This window comes from Melanostigma gelatinosum, assembly GCF_949748355.1.
Source record: "Melanostigma gelatinosum genome assembly, chromosome: 16".
In the NCBI taxonomy this organism is placed as follows: Eukaryota; Metazoa; Chordata; class Actinopteri; order Perciformes; family Zoarcidae; genus Melanostigma; species Melanostigma gelatinosum.
Window position 1 is genome coordinate 11,659,160 of NC_136649.1, and position 23,711 is coordinate 11,682,870.

Here is a 23,711-nt window from a genome sequence, read left to right on the forward strand (position 1 = left end):
ACTTCTGTATCAAGTTTGTTTTGTTCTGTGAAATATTGATTATAGGGCTTAAATTAATCGTTTGGTCAATGAGAGGTCACAAAATGGCCTAAAGTGACATCTTTAAATATCCTGGTTTGTCCGACTCCTAACAAAAGCAGGAAATCCTCACATTCCAGAAGTACTTAATGTAACCACTTCAATGATTATTAGATTCTTTAGTAAACAGATGTTTCCCTTTAATTTCAGGTTTTTGGTTAAACAGGCATTGAAGTTCTGAAAGCTGCTCCGTGTCCATTTAAATACAGAAGCTACAAATGTACAATATCAGCAATCTGAAACATTCCTTTAATCCAGAGACTGCAAAAAAAAGAAGAAATCCTACACACATTTGAATCATCACGGCTGGTCCATTTTGTAAGTTGACAACTCGAGCAGGTGGGCGTTTCTACATCTCCATGTTTTAACACAGCGTTGATGTTTTTATGATCAAGACAAACCGCTCCTACGCACCACAACGACATCGTGGTTTGTCCCGTTAATGCATCAGTATCAAAACTAACCGTTAAGTACAAAGAAAACAGAAATTAGAACAATTGACAATTTGGACGAAAAAAAAGAATCTCTGCAGCCCTTCAGATGTGAACCGTCGGACCCAACAAGAACACAGGCACCTGTTTGAAGCTGAATTGACGTGTTCACACGGGAACACTTGGTCAGAGGTCTACAGCTCCATCAGAGCTTTGATGTCGTCCATGCGAGACGTTTTCCTGTCGGTGCTTTTGGAACCAAAAGCCTTCTCCACCAGGTCCTGCTTCTCCCTCTGGATCTTCACCATGTTCTCCTCCACTGAACTTTTCACAATGAACTGCAGCAACAGACACAAAATCACAACATAAATACATGCAACATGTTCCAGTCAGCGATTTTTAGTGATAGATTCCTGACCTTGGTGACGAAAACGTTCCTCGTCTGTCCCAGACGGTGGCAGCGGTCGATACACTGCTCCTCTGTTGCAGGATTCCATGCCTAAAACACACAGTCGATAACAAGCGGACATGCCGTTAAGAATTTCCCTTCTTCCTGAAAACACTTGCGATCAATTTCAAAATCTGCACTTACAGGGTCCATGAAGAAAACATGGGAGGCGGCAGTCAAGTTAAGCCCCACCCCTCCAGCTTTGAGTGACAGCAGCATGATGGCGGGCCCGTCGGCTGCAGGGCTCTGGAACTCCTGGATGACCCGAGTCCTCTTCTTTTGGCTCAAGGTGCCATCAAAACGCACAAAACTGAAACCGTGCTCTCTGATGAAGAGAAAGGAGGACAATAGCGCCAAGAGACGGACAATTTAATTAAATCTAAATGATCTGCTGGAGGAGAAATGTAGAAACTCACGAAACTTCCACTATAGCTGTTGAGAGTATACTTACGAGACTTCTAAAAACCCTGAACTACTACTGTGAATGTGTGTTTTTACCTGAGTGGAGTCTCCAGTAAGGTGAGGAAGCGTGTGAACTGAGAGACGACCAGACACTTAATGCTGCCGTCTTCACATCGCAGCCTGAGCAGGTTTCCCATCAGCGCCTGCACCTGCAGAGAAGGAACACGGGTCTAATAAAGTAGCATTTCAGCACATTTTCATCAATAAATAATTAGGGAATGAGTCACAAAACAGTGCTTTTATCACCCAGTTAATTCTGCATCCTCACTATGTGCAGCTGTACCTTTGAGCTTGTCCTCCACTTATCAGAGTTTGTACTTTTCTCTTCCTCCATTTCCTCCTGTGGAAACTCCACCAGCTCACTGGCCTTGATCTCACTTCGACAGAGAGGACAGCGCGCTGTTTCCTATGCACACACACACAGAGCAGAGAGAAAAGGTAGAAAAACTCACCTTTTAAGTTGTCAAATATCAATTCAGTTACCGATCAGTATCTGCTTCAGGCAGCATATTACCTGCTCAGTGCCGATAACCTGGGCGATGCAGGGCCGGCAGTAGACGTGGGCGCAGTGTGTAATGACGGGCAGGATCACCGACTCCAGACAGACAGAGCACTCCTCATCAGAGCCGCTGGCCAACACAAACCGCAGCTTCTCTATCAGACGCTCTCGCATCTCTGCAGGTGTCGCTGCAGCGCCTACAGACAAAGTATCAATTTACATGTGGAAATGAACACAGAGGAAAGAAAATATTTCTGGAACGTGTATCGAGGCCACAGCTGCAGCTACGATTGAGGACACAAACGTCATGACCGCTTTCATTTTGGGAACGTGAGGGTTGTATAACGAGGCGTTTATATTCTAGGATTACACACATTCTATTCATGGTGCGGTTGGGACAACTTATTCACCGCCCAGACTACATGCTCATAAAACAGGGCCGGTAATAAGTGGCCTCAATGTAAACTTTTCCCACATGTTACCAGTGAATAAGTACCACAATCATATGGGGAAATTCACGAGCGGAAAAGTAAACTCATCGGCAAAGCAGGTAACTGGAAAAAAAGTAACGACTCGGATCAATTTTCAGGGGTAGCGAATATTATTTTAAAACAGGAAAGCAAGAGAGAACGAGACATAGAAGGGGCGATTAGCAGTAGAGTGTGAAAAAGGTGGCGGAAATAAAAACATTATGAAAAGAATTGGGAGATGGGCTTTTGCACAGCAGGGATTTTACACTTGTCATAGCAGGTGCAGAAGCAAAGCTGAAATCAATAACACTAACGAGGGCTCCTCTTCACTCAGGTGTCCCAGTAAACGGAGCAATCACGCTCAATAGCAGCGCCTGGAACAGGTGCAAATCGTTCATGTTAATTATTACACCTGCAATGAAAAGTCTAGAAAGGCCTAGAATATAAGCGCTCACACCAGCCACCAGAAGCTCCAGATTAAACTCTTCACACAGCCGTGGTGCACTCACACAGGTGTTTTCAATCACTCCTGCTGATTAGACCTCCTCTCAGGACTGTGTGGGCGTGAAGAGAAGATGCTCTCTGTACAGTTACACATCCATGATTGGCTGCACTAAAGTGAAACCTGGGCATCGGAATTTATTCTCAAAAAGTAGAATATATATTTTCAACTAAAAAAAAAGAAAAAAAATCACAAGAAATCTCCAGCAAGCCTGTCTGCGTAACAAGTGACTCAAGGGCTTCAGAAGCTGTACGCTACATTGTTCAGTTACTGCATTCGTCTCACGTCACGCCGCAGGTCTTACTCAGGTCTGAGGAGGTTTTTGCCAGCAGATCAGGGTGGCAGCAGTGCTGTCGAAGCTTCATCAGGATGGCCAACACGTCGGCATAATTCCTCAAGACTGTCCCTTCAGTCACGTATCTACACAAACACAGTTATGATCACGTAACGAAAATACACCAACACGTAGCTGCAGGTGTACACTGACACACACACACCTGGCGATGGTGTTTCTTCCCTCGCTGCGAGCCAGCTCGTACTCCTCTCTTTCCGACTGGCTGAGCTCGACCTGCTCCACGCATACTCTCTTCTCGGGCAGAGACACCAGGGGGCGCCCGTTCACCTTGCTGCCCTTGGTCCGCCGCAGGGTGATGCACTTCACCAGGGTCTGAAGGTTCCTATGTGCACAGTATCAGTCTGAGTTTATTAACATCTAATCACCACTCAGGGTGCTGCACTGGAGAATCACCATAGTTTGTCAACACGTCTAGCCACCTTATAAAATAGCAAAGTGGTACGATGTGATCAACTATCATAGGACCTTTTGAATGTCATTGGTATGTCACAACTTAGAAAGCTCAACACTCAGACAGACAACTCCCTCTGGAGTCTTATTACTACATCGCAGCAGTGTAATATAACGGTAGTGAGCACGTACTGCAGGCCGGCCCTGTCTCCTTGAGTGACGGGTCTCTGGATCACTCTGTTCCACCACTCTCTGGCATCGAAGGGCTTCAGGCGCAGGAAGGCCAGCAGCATCCACAGGTCCTTCACACTGTTCTGGATAGGAGTACCTGGTGGGAGGGAAGAATGAACACACACAAACATTTGGTAATTGCCTTAATACTGAGGCTGTATCTGTGTGTACTTAATTAGGTCAAGAACGTTTGTGTTTGCATATGTTGGACTATCTGTGTGTGTGTTCTTAAAGTGCAGGTATACCTGACAAAATCCAGCGGCGCTGAGCTTTTAGGTCCAGCACAGCCTTACTCATCTGTGCATTAGGGTTTCTCACGACGTGTCCTTCGTCCAGCACAACCCTCAGCCATTTGATCCCGTGGAGGGGACTCTTATTCTGAAAAGTAAACAAAACATATTTAAAAAGAGAAGCAAATTATCTCTCAGGGGACTATTGACCAGTGACGTGCGGTGAGGTTCGTGGACTCTTTAAGAGTCAGATTTACAAATATATGAACCCAATAGAGTAGCTTAAATCACCATTCAATTGGCAGCTTGCACATTGACTACTGGTTGTTTTTCATATTTATAACAAGCAAGAACGTGTTTCCTCTGCACCCTCCGTGTGCTTTTAATTTGCCATCACAATTCATACTCCTTCAATACAAATAAAAAAAGAGGTTACTGCAGCGTATGCATGGTCTTACCTTTACTTGTAAATGAAGTCCATTCGTCTATCCTTCTGGACAAAAATCTCCGTGACTTTGTTGTAAAAGTCCTCCTTATCTTCTTTCAGTTTTAGAAGTCTCTCCGTCTCAATGGAGATCATTGCCAGGGACGAAAGTCGTCCTTGGTCAGTCCGATTCCGACTGTATGTTTTGAGTCTTTTCAAAGCAGAGAATGACCTTTCCCCAGACGCTGTTGTAGCCGGTATAGTGAGCACCAGCTGGAGTAACTTTGCTGCCTCAGGAACAGCCTGCATCAGATCCTTCTGGGCCAAAAAGCTGAGAAGCTGTGCAGGGGATTTACATCCATCCCTCACTGTTTGTGAGCTATATAGTCCGATGAGATCAGCCTTTAGCCTCTCAAAGTCAAAGAAACTGGCATATTTTGACAGGCTCTGCAGTTTGGTGTCATCAAAATGGTGTGACATTTCATTAAATTTTGTACAATCGACCAAACCAAGGAAAGCTAGCTCACCAAAATGATCAAACCTAGCTTTCAGTTGAACACTGACATTGTCCAGAATGTTATCAAACATTCGTTTCCTCTCATCTCTGACTGAGTTTTGACTTTGGACACTATCGGTCGTCCCGAGCGTGGCGCACTTCTGTTCAAATCGCTCGTAGAAACTGTTAAACTCAAGTCTCCGGCCTTCCACAAATCCAATTGTGTCGCGGATTCGTGCACAACAAAATCCAATGTCCATTACTTTGTTTTGCAGCACTCTGAAGAGTGCATCGGTTGTGCTGAAAATGTCCTCATATGCCATAATGAAAAAGCACGTTGATGCCTTTGACAGCCACCGCTCATATCCAGCGGCCAGCATTAGGGTGTCATTATCCCAACTATCTGGATTTTCTCTCATAATACGGAATACAGCACGCAGCTCAGATTGGTACATGCTCGTCTGCAACAGTCTTGAATTTGAGCTCCATCTCGTGGGTGCTGCTCTTGGTAAACGTTGCTTCACAACATCATCCAATAAGTGGGTGCGCTTCTCGGACTTACTGAAAAATGCCGCTAGTCCCTCAAGTGTTTTAAAAAAAGTTCCACACTCGGGCATGCATTTTGCTGAATGCAAGAGCACCAGGTTCAATTTGTGTGCGTAACAGTGAGTAAACATGGCCTCAGGCACCTTTTCTTTAATCCTGGCCTGCAACTCATTAAGCTCGGATGACATCACAGCTGCTCCGTCATAAGTCTGAGCTACCAGCTTTTCGACACACTTGTATTTCTCCAACACTCCCAAGACATACTCGGCTATAGCAGGGGCTCGTCTGTCATCACTCACATCGTCAAATCCCAAAAACGCCTCCCTCAGTTCACAGGCCGCCTCACTTTTAGCCACATAACGCAAAATGACAGAGACCTGGGCTTTGCTCGTGACATCCGTTGTCTCGTCTACTTCTACAGCAACAAATGAGGCGGCATTTATCTCCTTTTCGATATCATTTCTAATCACCTCACCGACTGCTTCGATCAAATCGTTCTGTATTCTGTTTGACAAGCCAGAAAACACAGTGGATGTCTCCAAATGTCGAGCTAGTCTGTCATCTTTCTCAGCAAAGGCATGTAATAGTTCTACATAGTTGCCACGATTAGCAGAGCTTGAACTCTCGTCGTTACCACGAAATGCCAGTTCCTGTTTGGCTAGGAAGCAGGTTGCATTAATGAGATATTTTAAAATCTCTCGGTTTTCCTTTACCTGAGCATTGTGGATGCTAATATTTAGTCTCTGATGTTCGCCCAAAGCCAAATCTATTCTCGAGGTTCCAAAAGTTTTCAAACCAATTTGGCTTTGAATGTGACAAGTTGATCTTTCATGTTTGCTGAGGCTTCTTGGTAGATTTTTCAAGTCACAAAATCCTGCATTCGTCCAGACATTGTCCCACGTTGAGAACAGAAGACAGGGAAAGCAGTAAAGGCGGTTTCTTACAGCACCGCCACACAGCCAGTCTTTTCGATCATACCACTCCGTATGGAAAGAGCGAGTTACCTTCTGTCCCGTCGTTTGAAACAAACCTTTTAGCGCCGGTATTGGTCTCCCATCATTTATCAGTTCACGTTTCGATTGAAAGTCCAGTTTTGAAAAATGTTTAAGCTTAGCTATAGATTCTTCCATTATTGCGGTCAAAGCTTAAATATACGACGGAGAAGCGTGGAAGTAGAGAAGCGTGGAAGTAGAGGAGCGTAGAAGAAGCGCGTGCTCAGCATAACCCCGACCCGTGGGCTCTCGCACGCCCCCTTCATGCGGCAACGGTACTGTGTGCCCCCCTCTGTGCTTTTTCACTGCGGTTTCTGTCAGATCAGCAAGACTAAATATGTTTTACACATACGTGAAATACATGACCTATTCTATGGAAATAAAGGACATAATACTGAGGTGAGGCACAGCTTGTCGCTGCCTCGCGTCTTCCTCTCTGTTTGAACAGGAAATGCGCAAATTCAGCGATTGTGATTCCAAAAATGCTTGAAATGATGGGAATAATACAGAAATTACATTTATAGCACAGATCAGCAGATACATATTCATTTTTATTTTATTTTATCATTATTTGTTTTTTACTTTTCATGATGGCAGGTGAGGCTCTGCCTCCCCTGCCTCCCCTGACCGCACGTCCCTGATATTGACATGAATTAAACATGCAGTCCAGGTTCAGGTGAGACATTAATTAGCTGCTATTAGAGGAGTTTTTATTCTCAAAATAAATGATTGCAGTCAACACCACCATATTAAATGCATCGGCCATGTTTTCTGTTCTGTGTGAACACTTTGGCAAACCTTAAAGATATACCGTACATGTGACCCGTCGACACTCACCCCAAAGTCGGCAGAGAGGACGTTGTAGGTTGTAATCACCACATCCTGAGAGGACAGAAAGGTCTTGCTCCTGTTGCGCTCTGCGCCGTAATACAGATACACGTTTAGCTTCACGTTAGCGCGTAAATGCTGCTCCAACTGGTCCTACACACACACACACACACACACACACACAAAAGGACAGAGGAAGACAACACGACTGGCTGACTTTGGGGATGGAAAGGTAGCATTGAACGAAGCAGATGGAGGCTACAGCTCTGAGGAAAAACTGTTCTTCGGTCTGTTTGTTTGGGCTTTGATTGCTCTGTATCTCGTCCCTGATGGTAAGTGACAAACAGTCTGTGACCTGGGTGAGTTGGGTTCTTACTGAGGTTGCTACCCTTCTTGAAGATACGGCTATCATACATACACCGTGTCTGACTTTAGAAGCACAGTTTCTAACCACCTGGACCGTCTCTGCAGGTCTCGGCAGTGCAGCTTGGCATACCACAACGTGGCCCCGTAGCAGAGGATACTCTCTATGGTGCGTCTGTAAAAGTTTATCAGGATCTTAGATGGAACTTTGACCAATTTTTTACAGGAAGATAAGCCTCGGTTGAGCTTTCCTCACGAGGTGAAAGGTGTTACGGGGCCATGCTAGATCTTTTGTTATGAAGATAACCAGGAATTTGATGCCATAAGTATTCCTACCAGCCAGTTGCTGATCACAGAGAGTGGGCAGATGATGAGAGTTGTTCTTGCTGATAAGTCATCTGCACTTTCAGTGATGGAGGACTCCACATCTGCACATCATAAAAAAGGTACGCATACATCTCCAATATCACAACATTTTCCACCAAAAAAAGAATATAGTATGTACACCGTTAGAACTCACTCGGGGTAGGAGTGGCAGTTTCCTTCTTCTTCTTTGAGCTTGTATCTGCTGCTGGGCCACCCAGTGCTGCAGCAAAGTCCAGATCCTCAATACATTTCGGGGCCTCTGCACATAAAACATACATCTAGTGATTTAGTTCATCGGGAATGGTGATTAGGATGTTATGCAAGACTTTACTGGGCTCGCACCTTTAATGGGCTTTCGCTTGGTGGCTTTCTTCTTTCCTCTGCTGGCACCTGTAAGCGGAGAAGTCAGGTGAAAATGTACGTAAGCCACACAAGCAAAGTAAGGCGACAAAAACAAGCAAAGAACAGATGGTGCATATGGAGATGACAGTCAATTCTTACTCTTATCCGACTTGTCCACTACAGCGGCCGAATCAACACAGATCCCCTCCACCTGAGAACTGATCCAGACAGGGAGCACGTCAGCGGGATCAGTAATACCACTGAGGGCCCAAAACATGATTTGACAAAGCAGGTGTGCCCTCATCGACATATGCACTAACTGAATGTATGGAAATATGTCCAGATGTAGTCCTTTGCATTCTTACCTTTACACATAAAGATTTTTAAATGATTGGGGGGGCTTTTTTTGCCTTTATTCAATAGTGCAGCTCTACACAGGAAAGAGGGAGAGAGAACGGGGATGACCTGCAGCAAAGGGCTGCAGGTTGGACTCAAATCTGGGTCGCTGCAGTAAGGAAACAAGAGCTACCTGGGCACCCACCTCTACACATGATGGAATTATGCAGTGACACTAAAAACACGGCACTGACAATATGATCTGAGCATGACAAAGTCAGTTAAACCACACTTACAGGTTTGGGCGCATAGAACCAGCTGCTGCATCACTCGATCCCGATCCATCGCTTGCTTTGCTACTTCCTGAAACAAAAACACATCATGTCTGTAGTTCGTGCTCAGTTGATTTTTAGCATTCAAGAATGTGTGCCCCCCCCCACGCACACACACACAAAGAGAGATAAAGGAAGACTGAACAAACAAAAAGAAGAAAATCTGCATCACCAGCTAATTTATTGTAAATTGAGATTACCTTCCAGTTTGGAGGCCTTCTCTGGTTTAGTGTTGGCTTTGACAGGTGACGGCTGCTCCTCCTGCACACATGTAAACGAGCACTTTATGGTGGCTGAACACACGTCACTCGGACTGCATACTGATTGAAAAGAACACATCCACACACAGCTACACGTACACATTTCTCCACAGGAAGAGGCTTTCCTTTGTGGAAGTTGGTGAGAATCAGCGCGATGGTTGTCAGAGTTTTCCCCTGGAAAACACAAACAGGGGTTTGGTATCAGCAGTGTGAAGTCTTTTATTGTGGTAAATGTAGAATAAAAACGCTTTAAAAACAGGTGGAAGTTTTAATTATCTTTATTTTATTGGCGAAAACATCATGTTAACCTGCTGAAATCAAACAACAGAGCATGTTCCTCACCAGTCCCATGTCATCTGCCAGGATTCCCCCACGAATTCTCTCTGGTACTTCTTTGGCAGAGAAACACGTGAGGCTGTTATAGTAGAGCTCGCCCCTCCTCTCCCAGAAGGGTGGCAGCGCAGATTTGTTTTCTCGCGCACACATCCAGGACAGCGCCTGCTTCTGGTGAGGCAGGAGAGGAGTACCCACAGACTGCAGAGAAAGAGAGCGGCATGTTCACGATACAGCTGCACTAAGGCACTGACAACACACACACACACAACTATTTCAGGGTGCAGGAGGGAGACGAATTAAGAGGTGAGAATCAGTTTCTCCAAAAACTGCAGCAAGAAAGAGAAGATCCAAGGGATGCATGGTTTGCCGAAATCATATCACAGACATTTAGCAGGTGACCAAATGCTGACTACAAACAAATGTATGCACATATAATGCAGCCAGATGAACCGATCAAATACGCACCTCGGCTGCTTGTTTCTCTCCGTCTTCACTCTCCATCAAGCCATCAAACAGCTTGTCGAACGCGTTCTTCAGCTGAAAGAAAAAATGAATTTTAACAGCTGACTTTCGACTTAAAGTCTGTTTTTATGACTGCACATGTATAGTCGTTCCATATAATTTTAGCATTTAAATCATTCCACATTTGAACAATGAATTTTCTGAGCACTACAAAGTCCGAACAATAATTAACTTTACACGCCTTACTTAAACAACAACCATGTTATGTTAAGACACTTAGTTTCGACCACACAGATGGTGTTTAAAAAAATACAGTATAGCAGAGATTAACAACATCAATGTTGCACAATTTTGATTTAAATTAACTTCAATTTAGTTTTCATGTAAAAAAGAAAATGGATAATAAATCAAAATATACTGTCAAAAACTGAGAGGATAGAAGAAAGATGTTTCTAAGCAGACAAAAACAAATACAAAGCTTAATTTAATTACATGTTACGTTTACGTTACATTTACTAAATTTAAGTAGATTACCTCCGCTGCCGTTAGTGGGATGGTCAAACCTTTTTTAGACGACAATGCACGAGCACCTTGACTATTCTGATTTGCACCTGAAATCATACACACACAGAATAAGCGGTGATGTGGATGACAATACCGGAAAACGTGACATTTTGTGTTCAACAATGCAGGCTGTGTGGATAAATGTGAGGACATCCATTAGGAGGCGAGTGAGACTGGATGGGTGAGTGTGTTTGTTTGTACCCGTTGCTTTGCCTCCTGTGTTCAGTTTATATCCGTGACGAGCCATGCTCTCCATCACAGCATTTTTGTTTTCCTCTTTCCCCCAGAAGGACAGCATCAACGGCATGGTGAACGAGTTTTTCGTCCCTGAGTGAACCACCCTGACACATAATAACAAAGAAATCTAAATCGAATACAGATATTTATGGGGAGAATCCATCAATAGCACCCATATATGCCTACATTTAGGGTTAGCCAGGTGTTTTGATCAATCATTAAGATGTTGACAAAGATCACATTCTGACATTCAACGTGCACAATAACAATCGACTCACCCCTCAACTTTAGACAAATTGTTGTCCATGACATGGGCCATGGCTGCTGCCAGCTCCCGCTTGATGTGACCCACTTGGTTGCCATAAATGTTGGCGACCATCACTGCATTGTGGTCGTACTGATTCTGGGGCTGCCTCACTAAACCGACCATTTCACCTTGATTCACCTGTAAAGAGAGTAAAACACGGATGATTTGAAGGTTTTCTCAACCTATATCTGCACTATACTGTGTATTTTGTGAATCAGTGCACTACACGAATAAGGGTAATGGATCCTCACCACCCCGGTGTAATATCTGAGGCCGACCACAGTGCCCTGCAGGTGGCCAAACAGCACGCTGCCATCTGCGTCCGGCTCCTCGGACGCCGCGGCCCTGATGGCCTGGGACAGGGTCTCTGCATTGGTGTCATAGCGGTCTGTGAAGAGGTCCACCTCACTGTACCGGTCCCATCCGAACCTCCACCTACGGGACAACATCACACCTACAGCACGCGCAGAAACGTGCGCAAAGACATACACAAACAGACAAAAACAAAGGAAAAGTAAGTGTTATCTGTTGGAGAATGACTGACAAAACGCCCCATACAACCCTGTCCTTTGTGTGCACAGACATGGCGCTGCAGGTAACACTGCAGGAAAAGTTGAACCAGGTTACACACTTCTTAACTAACAGTAACGTTAGACACATATGGTTTACATGCAGGAAACAAGCATATTTCTATATTGGATGTAGCGTTAAATGTTGCTGAATAGCAAAGCTAGCTAACCAAGTGACTATCTCCCTACGGAAGTATGAGCTATTTAACGTAATCAGGGACAGCCGTTAAGATAATGTATCTTAACATCTAGCGTTAGTTTACCAAAATTACATTGACGTTGTTTGCAAGCTAACGCTAGCTAACTTAAATGTTTAACATGTAATACTAACGATTGCTAACTGCTTGTTGAGTTCGCTGATCGTACGCTAACATGGGTGATTTATCTGTAAATAATATATAGTACTATTTTTCTTCTCCTCGGCGATTGTTGTTTCTGGTGCGGTGCTGTTCGTGATATTTGCGCCACATTGTTGTGATTGTGTCAAGTCAACAGACCTGGATGTGTAACTTCCGGTAGTGACCTTCAAAATATATTCTGATCTTGTGATGTTTTATGATGATGTGATCCATATGGCCTATATAATTTGAGAATCTTTGGGTGTTTATTTTCTTTCTTCTTTTTTATTGGTAAGCTGGTGTAGATCATCATTACGAATATCTGCAGTTGATTGGATAGACAATGTTTGGCAATACTTAATTAATATAATTCGAGCGCTCTCGAGTAGATATATTTAATCTGAAATCACAGTCACCCTGTTTCCGGTATTGTGTCCGTCTACTTTTACAGTCCGACTGGCACACAGGCAACGGCAGCTGCTTTTCACCAACTGCATATTACGCGCCCTTTGCGTTTCGCCCTATGAGCGCTACGGTGGCCGCGAGGTCCAGATTCCTCATGTTTGTTTCTACGACGTTCCGCTTCCTTTCCAAGTTCCTCCCCGGGCCAAACAAGGAGCCAGTCCGAGAGTACTCGGGGAGAAAGACGGGAATTAAGTGAGTGAGATTAAAGATATTGTTTTTGTTCACACCTTCAGGGAAGTTTGTGATATCTCTGCGAAAATCTGGGCCTCAAACGGAGTGAAAATCATCGGTGACGGGGCGGAGTTTTTGGGTATTTGTCCGGTCTGTTCTTTTTGCGGTTGACAGCAACCGGTGAGTTTACATTTGCTCATTCAACACAAGTCAGCGAATCAGTCTTACATACGAGTTGTATTTGGTAATAGTTTGGATGCTATTAACTGTATTTTGGCACAGGGAGCGATCAGACTGAGTGTGGCTGCTTCTTCCATAACTGTTGAGGAGACACTTTTCGAGTCCCTTAAAGGGGATAAAATAAAGTAAAGCAGTCACGCGATCACTGTCCTCGTGCCAATGGGATTCATGGCTTGCTTTCGTTTAAATGTAAATCAAAGTGATGGCAGTCTACAGGGACACTATAGTCGTGTAATAAGATGTGATGTTAATACAAGGCCTACTTTACTGAAATGGGCCTGTGAATATCTAACAGTTCAAAAGCTGGTTTGATTCAATGTTATTGAATAAAGCAGAAGACTTCTGTACAAACATGTACAACAAACATACAGTATCATGTCTGTAAAGCTACAGTACACACTTTTCAAATATTCTTCAGCTCAGGGTTTGGAGATGATCACTTCCTGCATACCTGCAAACTACCACGGAGGACACAAATGTGTATTCCTGGCAGTGTGTAATAGGATTTTAACAGCTTTCAGAACTTCATTTGGGAGAAATCTTAGCTATGGCCTTGCCTGAAAATGCTGCACATCAGCGTATAAACCTGCGAACCCCGCAGCTATACTGAACCAGCCATTCATGCACTAGACCCTAAAGCTAACAGGCTTGTGAGTGAGTCCTGAAGCTAGCTTTTGTACCCGGTCCAGACTGTCTCAACCGAGTTGTGACGGCGTCCCGGGAAATCAGGTTGCCAGGTTGGTTGATTTGAGTAATCAGAATGTTGACACAGGGGTGAGGCGGCTGTTTGAATAACAGGATAAGGTGTTCAAGAGCGGGTGTGCAGCTGCGCAGTGTGTTTACGCTTCATTCACTGCCAGACCCATAATCAGTGAGCTGACTGTAGAGGGAGTCAGTGTGCACATATACAGTACGAATGTGTGTGTTTTTGTGTCTGTCTATGTGAGTGAATGAAAGGGGTTAGAGTAGTCTGTGTGTGTGTCGACTTCATCACTCCTTCCAGGAAGTCCTCGGCAGAATTTCCTTTTATAGAAGCTGAATACAAAAGGCCTGCAGTCCACTTCCTGTAAACAGCTCGGTGACTGTGTTTGCTGCGTTTTGGTTGGTCGGCCCAATCCTGTGACCCTCTGGCGCTCGGGGAGTTCCAGGATGAGGAAGTGGGCTTCTCTTGATGGTGGCCAGCCACAGGGAATAGAAAGTGTTGTGGGGTACAGCGAGAGAGAGAGAGAGAGAGAGAGAGAGAGAGAGAGAGAGAGAGCACAGAATGAGGAATAGAAATGATAAAGAACAGAGGGCTGTGACTGCCTCTGAGGCACTGAGATAATGAAAAGAGAGCTCCTGTGAACTGAGAACAGATGAGAGATGCAATGAAACGCCGTCCGGGTGTGAAATAGTGTGGGTGCTAAGCGAGCACGCAGAGGTTGAGGGGAATGAATTAGAATGAAAAAATAAAAGCACAGAGACAGGAATGTGAAGGAACGGTGCAGCCTGCAGTTGAAAATGGCCAGACCATTCCATGGCAGACCCCGTAACTTCCCCATGTCTCCATAACTGGTCCTGACCAAGAAATAGTTTGGCACCTAGCTCTTGTTAAAAAAAAAAAAAAAAGCAGAATTGTCATTTCTTTGTACTTCTTTTTGCCATATTTTTGGGCTAAGCTAAGCTTTTGGCTACTAACTCCAGCTACACATTTACCACACAGACATGAGAGCGGTATCAACCATCTCACATAACTCTGAGAAAGCGTAGGCCTATTTCCCCAAATGTCAAACTTATTCCTTCAGATGATTAAATGATGAAGTCTTTGTTGAGAAGCTGGCTGATTAATCCATTCATCATATAAGTGCTGTTAGGGTGTGTGCAGTTATACAAACACACAAGCGTGTAGCCTGCAGTGCTGATGTGTGCACCTGCCTGCTCCCCTCAAAGCTCAGAGCTACATAAAAGATGTTCAAGGGCTCACAATGGAGCCCCTGTTGGCAAGAGGAGTGTGTGTGTTTTAGGGCAAGGAATGAGGAGGAGGAGCTGTGTGTGTGTGTGTGTGTGTGTGTGTGTGTGTGTGTGTGTGTGTGTGTGTGTGTGTGTGTGTGTGTGTGTGTGTGTGTGTGTGTGTGTGTGTGTGTGTGTGTGTGTGTGTGTGTGTGTGTGTGTGTGTGTGTGTGTGTGTGTGTGTGTGTGTGAGAGATGGACAGTAGAACACGCCCAACCTCCTGCAGCCCTGCAGCTATGGAATTCCTACTGAGAGACAACGTGTCTCAGCCTGGTTAGCCAGCACCCAACATTCAGTCCCCCACACACACACACAGTCACACACACACACACACACACAGTCAAACTCACTGACTTTGAAAATACACATTAAGGCTGGACCGAGTCTAATTTTATCCTGTCGGAACAAGAATACACTCGTCCCATCCAAGATCGCCGAGGAATGAGGCAGCCTGCTAAGACTCGCCCTCAGATGAGAGACGGGGGGGTTAGGAGACGGTGAGAGCGAAGGAGGTAGAGGAGCACCGGAGAAAGCGGTGCATACACTCGCTGGGAATACTATACAGTTTTTATTGTTTACATGGTCTTCTGTAAGACGCAGAAGAGGCCACAAACAGGTGAGTACTTATGAAGAGCTGATATGAAAGAGGCGAGGGCGTTGAAAAGGTGTTTTGTGGGCACAGGAGAGCGAGAGTAGTGTCTCATGTTCTGTGTGTGGACTCGCTCGTTAGGTTGTGTTTTTACAATGTTTGTGATCAGATTACATGATCGACGGTGTGGGAAACAGGGAGGGTCATAATTTAGCCTTTTGTGGCCTGAGGACTCTCTCAGCTTGTGTGAAATGTCTTTTTATATGACCGTAAAGGCCTCGTGTTGTGTGTGTGCGTGTTGGTTAATGTATTCAGGAAAGGAATCTGTATCAAGATGTCTTCACGGGTTCAAGGTTGATTAATTATCGTTGTGCAACCCTGTGTTGCACAACGAAATGTAGTTGTAGTCCCTTCATGCTACGAGAAAAACAAGACAAAAACAGTGCATTTTAAATTAGCATCAGAAAGACTGTAAACAGCAGCAACAAAAGCACTGAGGAATTCTGAACATTAAACATGCTATGCCGGAGAAACATCGTCCATTAACTGTGAGCACCAAGCATCACTGTTACAAACATAAGAGTCCACCTCCCCTAGTCCCACTGGAGTCCTGCGCTCTGTCGTTGAGGAACACGGTCCGCCTTACTAGTGCGAAAGTCCGGTCCGGGATACTGAGACGGTCTCTTTGAGTTGTGGGCTCAACATTCTCTCTGTTCTCCTGCTTTATTTTGTGTTGTTTGGTGTCGGAGGCTTTGTGTGTAAAGAAGGGGTCACAGGCATACCTTCTGTGCCTGAGCCACGTCTGTTACCCGGGGTTTGATTATTATGTGGTGTGTCATTGGCGGTCAGACACGGGAAGTGAGGAAACCTTTTTAGTTTGCTTCCTGTTTCCTGTCTGTGATGTCACCGAGAATGCAGACTTGCAGCTCGGAGTCGATCAAACTGCTTGCTCTGCAAGACTGGAAGAGTTGCGTTAGTCGCTGTGTGTGTGTGTGTGTGTGCGTGTGTGTGTGCGCGCATGTGTGTGTCGCCATATTAGGGTAATTGATAACACTCAGCGTGTCAGTGGTGGAAGAAGTACTCCTATCAAGAACCAGTATCAGTAAAAGTTCTTCCAACTTAATACGACAAAAACGAGCCAAAAAAGATTAGGAAACCACTGGTTTAATACATAACAGTGCATTGTATTGCATATGTAGTGGATTGGAAGTATAAAGTATCATGAGACGGAAATACTCAATACTCTACAGCATGTTTCTGACGTTTCACACCAACCAGCTCAGTTTTCCTTCTCACCGAGCTGTTCTTCACTCCTCTCCCTTTAACTCCAGTTGTCCTACCTCTCGCTCTCTCGCTTTCTCTCGCTTTCTCTCGCTCGCTCTCTCTCTCTCGCTCTCTCGCTCTCTCTCGCTCGCTCTCTCTCTCTCTCTCTCTCCCTCTCTCCTTCCTCATTCATGTGTTACCGCGAGCGAGACTCAACACGTCACTTTGCCCATTCAGCCTCGCTTCCTGTTCACACTCTCTGTTCCCTTCGCTCCTACACTCGCCGCTGACCCACACATTGTGGCATGGATGGATTAGTTAGGTCCGTGTGAGTGTTTCTTAACTTTTTGTTTAGTTTGTTCAAAGTTTATTTCTCTGTGTAATGTAGGCTAAGCTGTACTCTATTTGCAACCGTTTGTCAGAAGCACTTTGGGCTAACGTGTTTAGCTTTGACTAGCATTGTGAAATATAAAAACAGGAAGTAGTGAAGCGATGATTGAGCGTGCGACAGACTTACTGTGTGTCTTCTATGCATCGTCATTTGTGTCGCCTCATCCCGCCTGTGCAGGTGTACGTGTGTGTAGATGTGTGACAGCGGAGTGTGTGAGGACAAGCCCCCCGCCCCCCCTGTCAGGATGAGCAGCCAAGGAGGAGGAGCCAAGGACCCCCAGTCGGCCAATCACAGCTCTCGGCCGCTGCCGTCTGTGCCTGAGGAGAGGAAGTCTAGAAACAAGATCATCTCCATGTTTGCCTCTGAGAAAGGTGAGAGATGTGGACACATACAGTAAAAAAAACAAAATCACACACCCTGCAGCAGATGACCAACACGTTGACCCTTGACCTGCAGGAGGCAGGAAGAAGGACCGGGACAAGGACAGACCTGAGATCTCCTCCCCCTCCGACTTTGAACACACCATCCATGTGGGGTTTGACTCAGTCACTGGAGAGTTCACTGTAAGTATCTTAACATAAACACTGTGCGACGTGCTTGTCTGTATTTGTGACCTTTATGAAGAATATAGTAATCTCTTTGTTTTATGGGTAGATCTCTGTACGCGTTTGACAATGTGTGTGTGTGTGTGTGTGTGTGTGTGTGTGTGTGTCTGTCCAGGGCATGCCGGAGCAGTGGGCCCGTCTCCTTCAAACCTCCAACATCAGTAAATCAGAACAGAAACAGAATCCTCAGGCCGTCCTCGACATCCTCAAGTTCTACGACTCCACCAGTGGAAAACAGAAATACCTCAGTTTTTCCGCCTCAGGTCAGTTTTCTTTTTTGCTCGGCATATAAATAAAAGTCCAAATGTTGTAACTGCGCAGACTAACTCGTCCGTCCATACGCTTTATCTCTTTCAGATAAAGACTCGCAGTCGGTGAGGAGTTCCGTTCATAACTTCCGTAACATGACATTGAGTATATTCATAAATATATGTCTGAATGTCACTCCATTTTCATCTACTTTTTTTTGGTGTTGCAGCCAGGCAAGCAGGGCACAGCGACCTCCCCATCAGGTGGCAAAGATGGAGACGATGATGATGACGACACACCCCCTCCAGTGGTGGCACCGCGGCCGGAACACACAAAATCAGTGAGTCAAAAAACGATGATGTTATTGTTTTTTTTTTTTAACTTTGAAATATAGGAAAGTAGCATTTTGAACGACACTTGGGAAACTGAAAGATATACAACTTTGTTTTTCTCACTGTATGCTAATGAAATAATGACTTTGGTACTTTAAAGTAGACTGAATTTCAAATCACCAAATTTGCAAACAGCTAAAACTAAGAAGGACAAAATCACCCGAGGTGTTGCTGAAATGTTTCTCTCAGGTGTACACGAGGTCGGTGATAGACCCGCTCCCAGCTCCAGAGTTAGACGGCGCCTCCAAGGCAGCTGACAGACAGAAGAAGAAGGGAGGAGGCAAGATGACCGACGAGGAGATCATGGAGAAGCTCAGTATGTAAAACACACGCGCCGATTCACGCTCGGAATGACGCATCGAAGGCGTAGCCATGTGCTATTTGTGGCTCCAGTAGAGCTGACCAAGCAAATTTTTTATTTTTTTCTTGTTATGGCTCCTAGGAACTATTGTCAGCATTGGAGATCCTAAGAAGAAATACACTCGCTTTGAGAAGATCGGCCAGGGGTGAGTCCGAATTCAGGATGGTGTGAACATTGAAGATCGGCAGGAATTTGACGGAGGCTGTTTAGTGGGTTGCCGGTCCAAACTGACCAAAAGCAGGAGATTGTTCGCGGTTATTTCACCTCTTACGCTTTGTCACTTTCAGGGCGTCTGGCACAGTTTATACAGCCATAGATGTCGCCACAGGACAGGAGGTAAGACTACTTCCCCCTTTGTCTCTGCCACGAAAACAATCACTAGAACCATGAACCTGGACACGAGCACAATATGTCTCCTTTAATGTTGAGGCTGGACTGTAAAAAGCCCAAACATCAGTGGGAGAATGGTGAAGGAGTACGTTTTAGCGATAGAAAGTAACTGGAAGAAATCGCTGTAAGTTAAAGTGCTGATTTTGTTATATTACTGTAATCACAGCGTTCTAAGGTCAGCTGTTTCAATAAAGATATTTTCTCCTTGGAAACTTATTAGAGGAGAGTTATATTTACCTTGCAAGAATATCTCCATTCAAAATACAGACTAAAAACCTCATTTCTAGCCTAATCTGTTTTCTCTTGGCAACTTGACATCTTCCATCATTGACAGTCCAGCTTTCAGGAAGTTAAGAAGTATTAGCTGTACCTCGTAAGTAGCCACATGGCTTGCTTGTGTCGGTGGTTCTGCTTTTACAGGATCTCGTGTTCTGCAGGTGGCCATCAAACAGATCAACTTGCAGAAGCAGCCGAAGAAGGAGCTGATTATCAATGAGATTCTGGTCATGAAGGAGATGAAGAACCCCAACATTGTCAACTTCGTAGACAGGTAACGCTGACCGAGCACAGACAAACGTACGGTACACATCCACGGCACCTAGCTGACTGCTTTGTTGATGTGACTCACTGTGTGTGTGTTTAGTTTCCTCGTAGGAGACGAGCTCTTCGTGGTGATGGAGTACCTGGCTGGTGGCTCCCTCACTGATGTTGTGACGGAGACGTGCATGGACGAGGCTCAGATCGCAGCCGTCTGCAGAGAGGTATGATTCTCTACAAAACCTTCCATGAAAACCTGTCAAAGTGTTTACATCCATGTTTACTATTGTTAAAGAAGCTCAGTCCTGTGGCTGTAAGCTCCTGAGGTGTCTTTCCCTCTGGAGGAACCTGGTTGACGCGCTCATCGTAGGCTACGCTGGACTATCTGTGATGTGTGTTGCATTCGATACATCATCACAGAGACGTTCGTTTAATGATATATATATATATATATATATATATATATATATATATATATATATATACCTCATTTATTCTCCTTGTTGTGGAACAACGTACACAAATCCAATTCTTTCCACCAACAGTAAATGCACCACATCAGCGTATCGCGGTCAAAACCTTTTGCCCTTCTGGGGTCAAACACCTGACAACCACAGCGATTTCAGGACCTATATACCTGAGCCCAGGACATGAACACAGCGCCACCCAATGTACACACAAAGAAATACAGTTGTATTTATAATACCATATTTGGCTCGAACAACTACCTTGCAGTCCTCTTTGTCTTCCCGGCCTTTGCCGGCATATCACTGTGGGTTTGTGTTGCGCATTACTGCCACCTGTAGGTCAGTGGAATAGTGTGAAAGGATGGGAAGGAATAAGTATCGTGTCACATGTGGACTTGCTTTTTTAACCCTACTCCCTCTCTGCATCCAGGTCCTCCAGGCTCTGGAGTTTCTTCACGCCAACCAGGTCATCCACAGAGACATCAAGAGTGACAACGTATTGCTGGGGATGGACGGATCAGTCAAACTCAGTAAGAGGGAGAGCGCGTGCAAACGTGCACAGATGCATTTTGCACATATCTGATTGCATATCTAATTATTGATTTTCTCTCTCTCTCTCTTTGCAGCTGACTTCGGCTTCTGTGCCCAGATCACTCCAGAGCAGAGCAAACGTAGCACCATGGTGGGAACCCCGTACTGGATGGCTCCAGAGGTGGTGACCAGGAAAGCCTACGGCCCCAAAGTGGACATTTGGTCTCTGGGGATCATGGCCATAGAGATGGTGGAGGGAGAGCCGCCATACCTCAACGAGAACCCTCTCAGGGTGAGTGTCTGCCGAGAGAAACGATGGACAGGTTGCTATTCAATTCCGATTAGATGACTTAAAGATTGTAACACACTGCTTTTTCTTCCCATGGCACTATGCTCGTCTTAGGCATTGTATTTAATCGCCACCAATGGGACTCCTGAGCTGCAGAGTCCAGAGAAGCTGTCTCCTGTCTTCAGATCTTTCCTGTCCCGCTGTCTGGAGATGGACGTGGAGAAACGAGGATCAGGCAGAGAACTGCTGCAGGTAAAAGAGGAGGCCGACACACTCGCTCTATCAATACATCCCTCTCACAAATATAACGCACGTTAGGGCTGCGGATGAAAATATTGTCGATAGCAATTAATCTGCCGATTTGTTTGTCGTTAAATTGTTTGATATCGTCGAAGAAATGTCAGAAAATTGTAAGACACAGCAAAGCAGCAAGTCTTCACAACTATGAAGCTGGAACTTGTTCAGCATGTGTGCCTGTAAAAAGACTATTTGTCTTGTACTGTACGTTGGTAACTGATGTGAGTTAATCCAGAGAAATGAAATTCCTTCCTCGGCACATTTTATTCCATGCGTTGCCTCCTTTGTCCGTAGCACCCATTCCTGAAGCTGGCCAAGCCTCTGTCCAGCCTCACCCCGCTCATCCTGGCAGCCAAGGAGGCCATGAGGAGCAACCGCTAAATCCCAGTCTCTCGGGACTATAAGAGCGGATGCCAACGACAGCCAAACCAGCCGTTATCTTCTCCTGCGTTTGATGACCATCAGCAACCTGCTAGTTTTTTTTAAATTTTTTTTTTTATTTGCCCCACAGGTTCACAAAACTCCTCTGCAGCGTTTCTATACTGGTGCCAGATTTCTCCTTCCCTTTTTTGTGCCTTGTTCTAAAGCCGCATATCACAGCCATAAGGTGTTTTTTCTATTTGTTGCAGCCAGAGCGTGTGTGTGTGTGTGTGTGTGTGTGTGTGTGTGTTGATGTTGACACTGGTTACTTACTACAGTATGCATATCAGGAATGTGGTTTCACTGTTGCAAAGGTTCAAGATTATTCACACATCAAGGGCTATATTCACAAAAACATCTAATCTTAGGAGGCATTTCGGTATGAGGAATATTTCATTTTAATTTTGCATGCATGCAGAATACGTAGATGCCAACGCCAGTCCAACTTCTTCGGGGCTGCAAACTGGTTTGCGAGTTGTGCAAATCATCATCGCTGCTGTTACTGGATTGTTTTGATTTGTTGGTGAGCTGTCATCAAAATATGCTTCATACCTGCAGCAGGTAATGACTTAGGAGGTAACTTTTAATGCCGATTTGCTCTGTGAATTACTCTTTGACGTAGTTTGGGAAGAAGTTGCTCTTATTTTGAGCCTTTTCTTCGGCCAGTTAGGAGCTTCTCTCAGCTATGAGACGTATTATTATTATTATAGAAAATATTTTTTTTTATAGTACATTACAGTTTTTCTATCAGATATAAGTTTTATGACGTGAGCAAACTTGTCGATCACTTGCGATATCTCACAATATCCCAAGAATTGTGCTGTGTGGAGAGACTGGAACCTTTGCAACTTGTTGCCGCTGTTGCTGTTTTTACGGCGACACGTGTCCTTCCTGACCGGGTCCAATAGCTTTGAAAGTGGCGTGGAAAACTCTAGAGTGTACCAATACTGTGCTGTACTGTAGCCCACACCATCGGGACAACGCAGCGGAAAAGCCATACCAGTATGTCCTTGGAATGGGATTCAAGCTTTTTGTACATGAAACGTATCAAATACACTATCGTCGATGGACTTGACTCAGACTTCACACACCTCTGCTGTCAAACTCTCCGTGCAGACTCTTCTGCACACGATGCAAAGCCGTCTGAACACTCACCATGTGTCTTCTAGATGTTCTGTCTTTAGCTGTGCCTTTTACAATAGATGCCTTACCGCTGGTGCGAGTTTGACACAAACACTGTATGAAAATGTTTGTTTGAATGCGTTGGAACTGGAGGAAGACTTTGAAATCTTTTTGTATATCATGTTTTGGTGATGTCCTGTATTTTATTTTTATTTTTAACAGCTTTTAAAAAGTATGTTTATCATTGTTTCATATTTTTAACTAACACAACAGAAGACATTTTCTTTGTGTACCAATTCATCCTCGGTTCACTGAAACTGTGTTATTATGGACTCCAAACCATAAAATGCATTGATACGCCTGAGACAATCGAGCCACGCCTGAGTCGAGCAGTGTTTGGAAGTGATGTTTTCACTTTGAGTACTAAATGAGATGTTCCAGTTTAGACAATCCCTGGAAAGCATTTCAAAAACATTTACTGCCTTAAACAGACGCACGATGATGTAAGACCCGCTCGAATGGTACTCAACAGGTTGACACACATACGGAGTACTTGCAAATACTATTAACAGGCTGGAAAACACTGTTGTGTGGCCTTTGACCTGAACACACATTCCAGTTATACGTTTAATATGAGTGATTGAAGAGTTTAAAAATGATTGTGTTGTTAATCATGAAACCAACAACTTCTGGCGTTGAATATCATCCAGTATGTAAATTATTATTAAAGGTGGACCTAAGACTTGTG

General features: G+C 44.7%; 2 protein-coding genes across 6 annotated transcripts; one reads left to right on the top strand and one right to left on the bottom strand.

Moving 5' to 3' along the window:
* Window positions 1-308: 308 nt before the first annotated feature.
* Window positions 309-12,330, bottom strand: hltf (helicase-like transcription factor). Of its 2 annotated transcripts, none has more exons than XM_079286483.1 (25): window positions 12,188-12,330; window positions 11,539-11,741; window positions 11,259-11,425; window positions 10,945-11,084; window positions 10,714-10,790; window positions 10,183-10,254; window positions 9,724-9,915; window positions 9,481-9,555; window positions 9,322-9,382; window positions 9,086-9,152; window positions 8,613-8,671; window positions 8,454-8,501; window positions 8,266-8,370; window positions 8,082-8,173; window positions 7,392-7,535; window positions 4,112-4,244; window positions 3,828-3,963; window positions 3,388-3,567; window positions 3,195-3,310; window positions 1,934-2,115; window positions 1,703-1,825; window positions 1,456-1,568; window positions 1,102-1,282; window positions 928-1,008; window positions 309-847 (listed from the first exon to the last, which is right to left on the bottom strand). In XM_079286483.1, exons 1-25 carry the CDS (start codon window positions 12,228-12,230, stop codon window positions 704-706), a joined length of 2,934 nt encoding a protein of 977 aa, XP_079142609.1. In that variant the 5' UTR covers window positions 12,231-12,330; the 3' UTR covers window positions 309-703. The 2 variants fall into 2 exon arrangements, with proteins under 2 accessions (XP_079142609.1, XP_079142610.1); XM_079286484.1 differs by having other exon boundaries at window positions 12,262-12,325.
* A 420-nt stretch (window positions 12,331-12,750) lies between these two features.
* Window positions 12,751-23,332, top strand: LOC306790460 (serine/threonine-protein kinase PAK 2-like). 4 transcript variants are annotated; one of them, XM_079286728.1, is made up of 15 exons: window positions 12,751-12,851; window positions 17,481-17,674; window positions 17,760-17,866; window positions 18,024-18,171; window positions 18,266-18,282; window positions 18,387-18,497; window positions 18,739-18,865; window positions 18,992-19,055; window positions 19,198-19,246; window positions 19,738-19,850; window positions 19,944-20,061; window positions 20,735-20,834; window positions 20,931-21,127; window positions 21,239-21,376; window positions 21,716-23,332. In XM_079286728.1, exons 2-15 carry the CDS (start codon window positions 17,497-17,499, stop codon window positions 21,800-21,802), a joined length of 1,554 nt encoding a protein of 517 aa, XP_079142854.1. In that variant the 5' UTR covers window positions 12,751-12,851; window positions 17,481-17,496; the 3' UTR covers window positions 21,803-23,332. The 4 variants fall into 4 exon arrangements, with proteins under 4 accessions (XP_079142854.1, XP_079142853.1, XP_079142852.1 ...); XM_079286727.1 differs by lacking the exon at window positions 12,751-12,851 and adding an exon at window positions 12,862-13,010; XM_079286726.1 differs by lacking the exon at window positions 12,751-12,851 and adding an exon at window positions 15,521-15,676.
* Window positions 23,333-23,711: the final 379 nt, after the last annotated feature.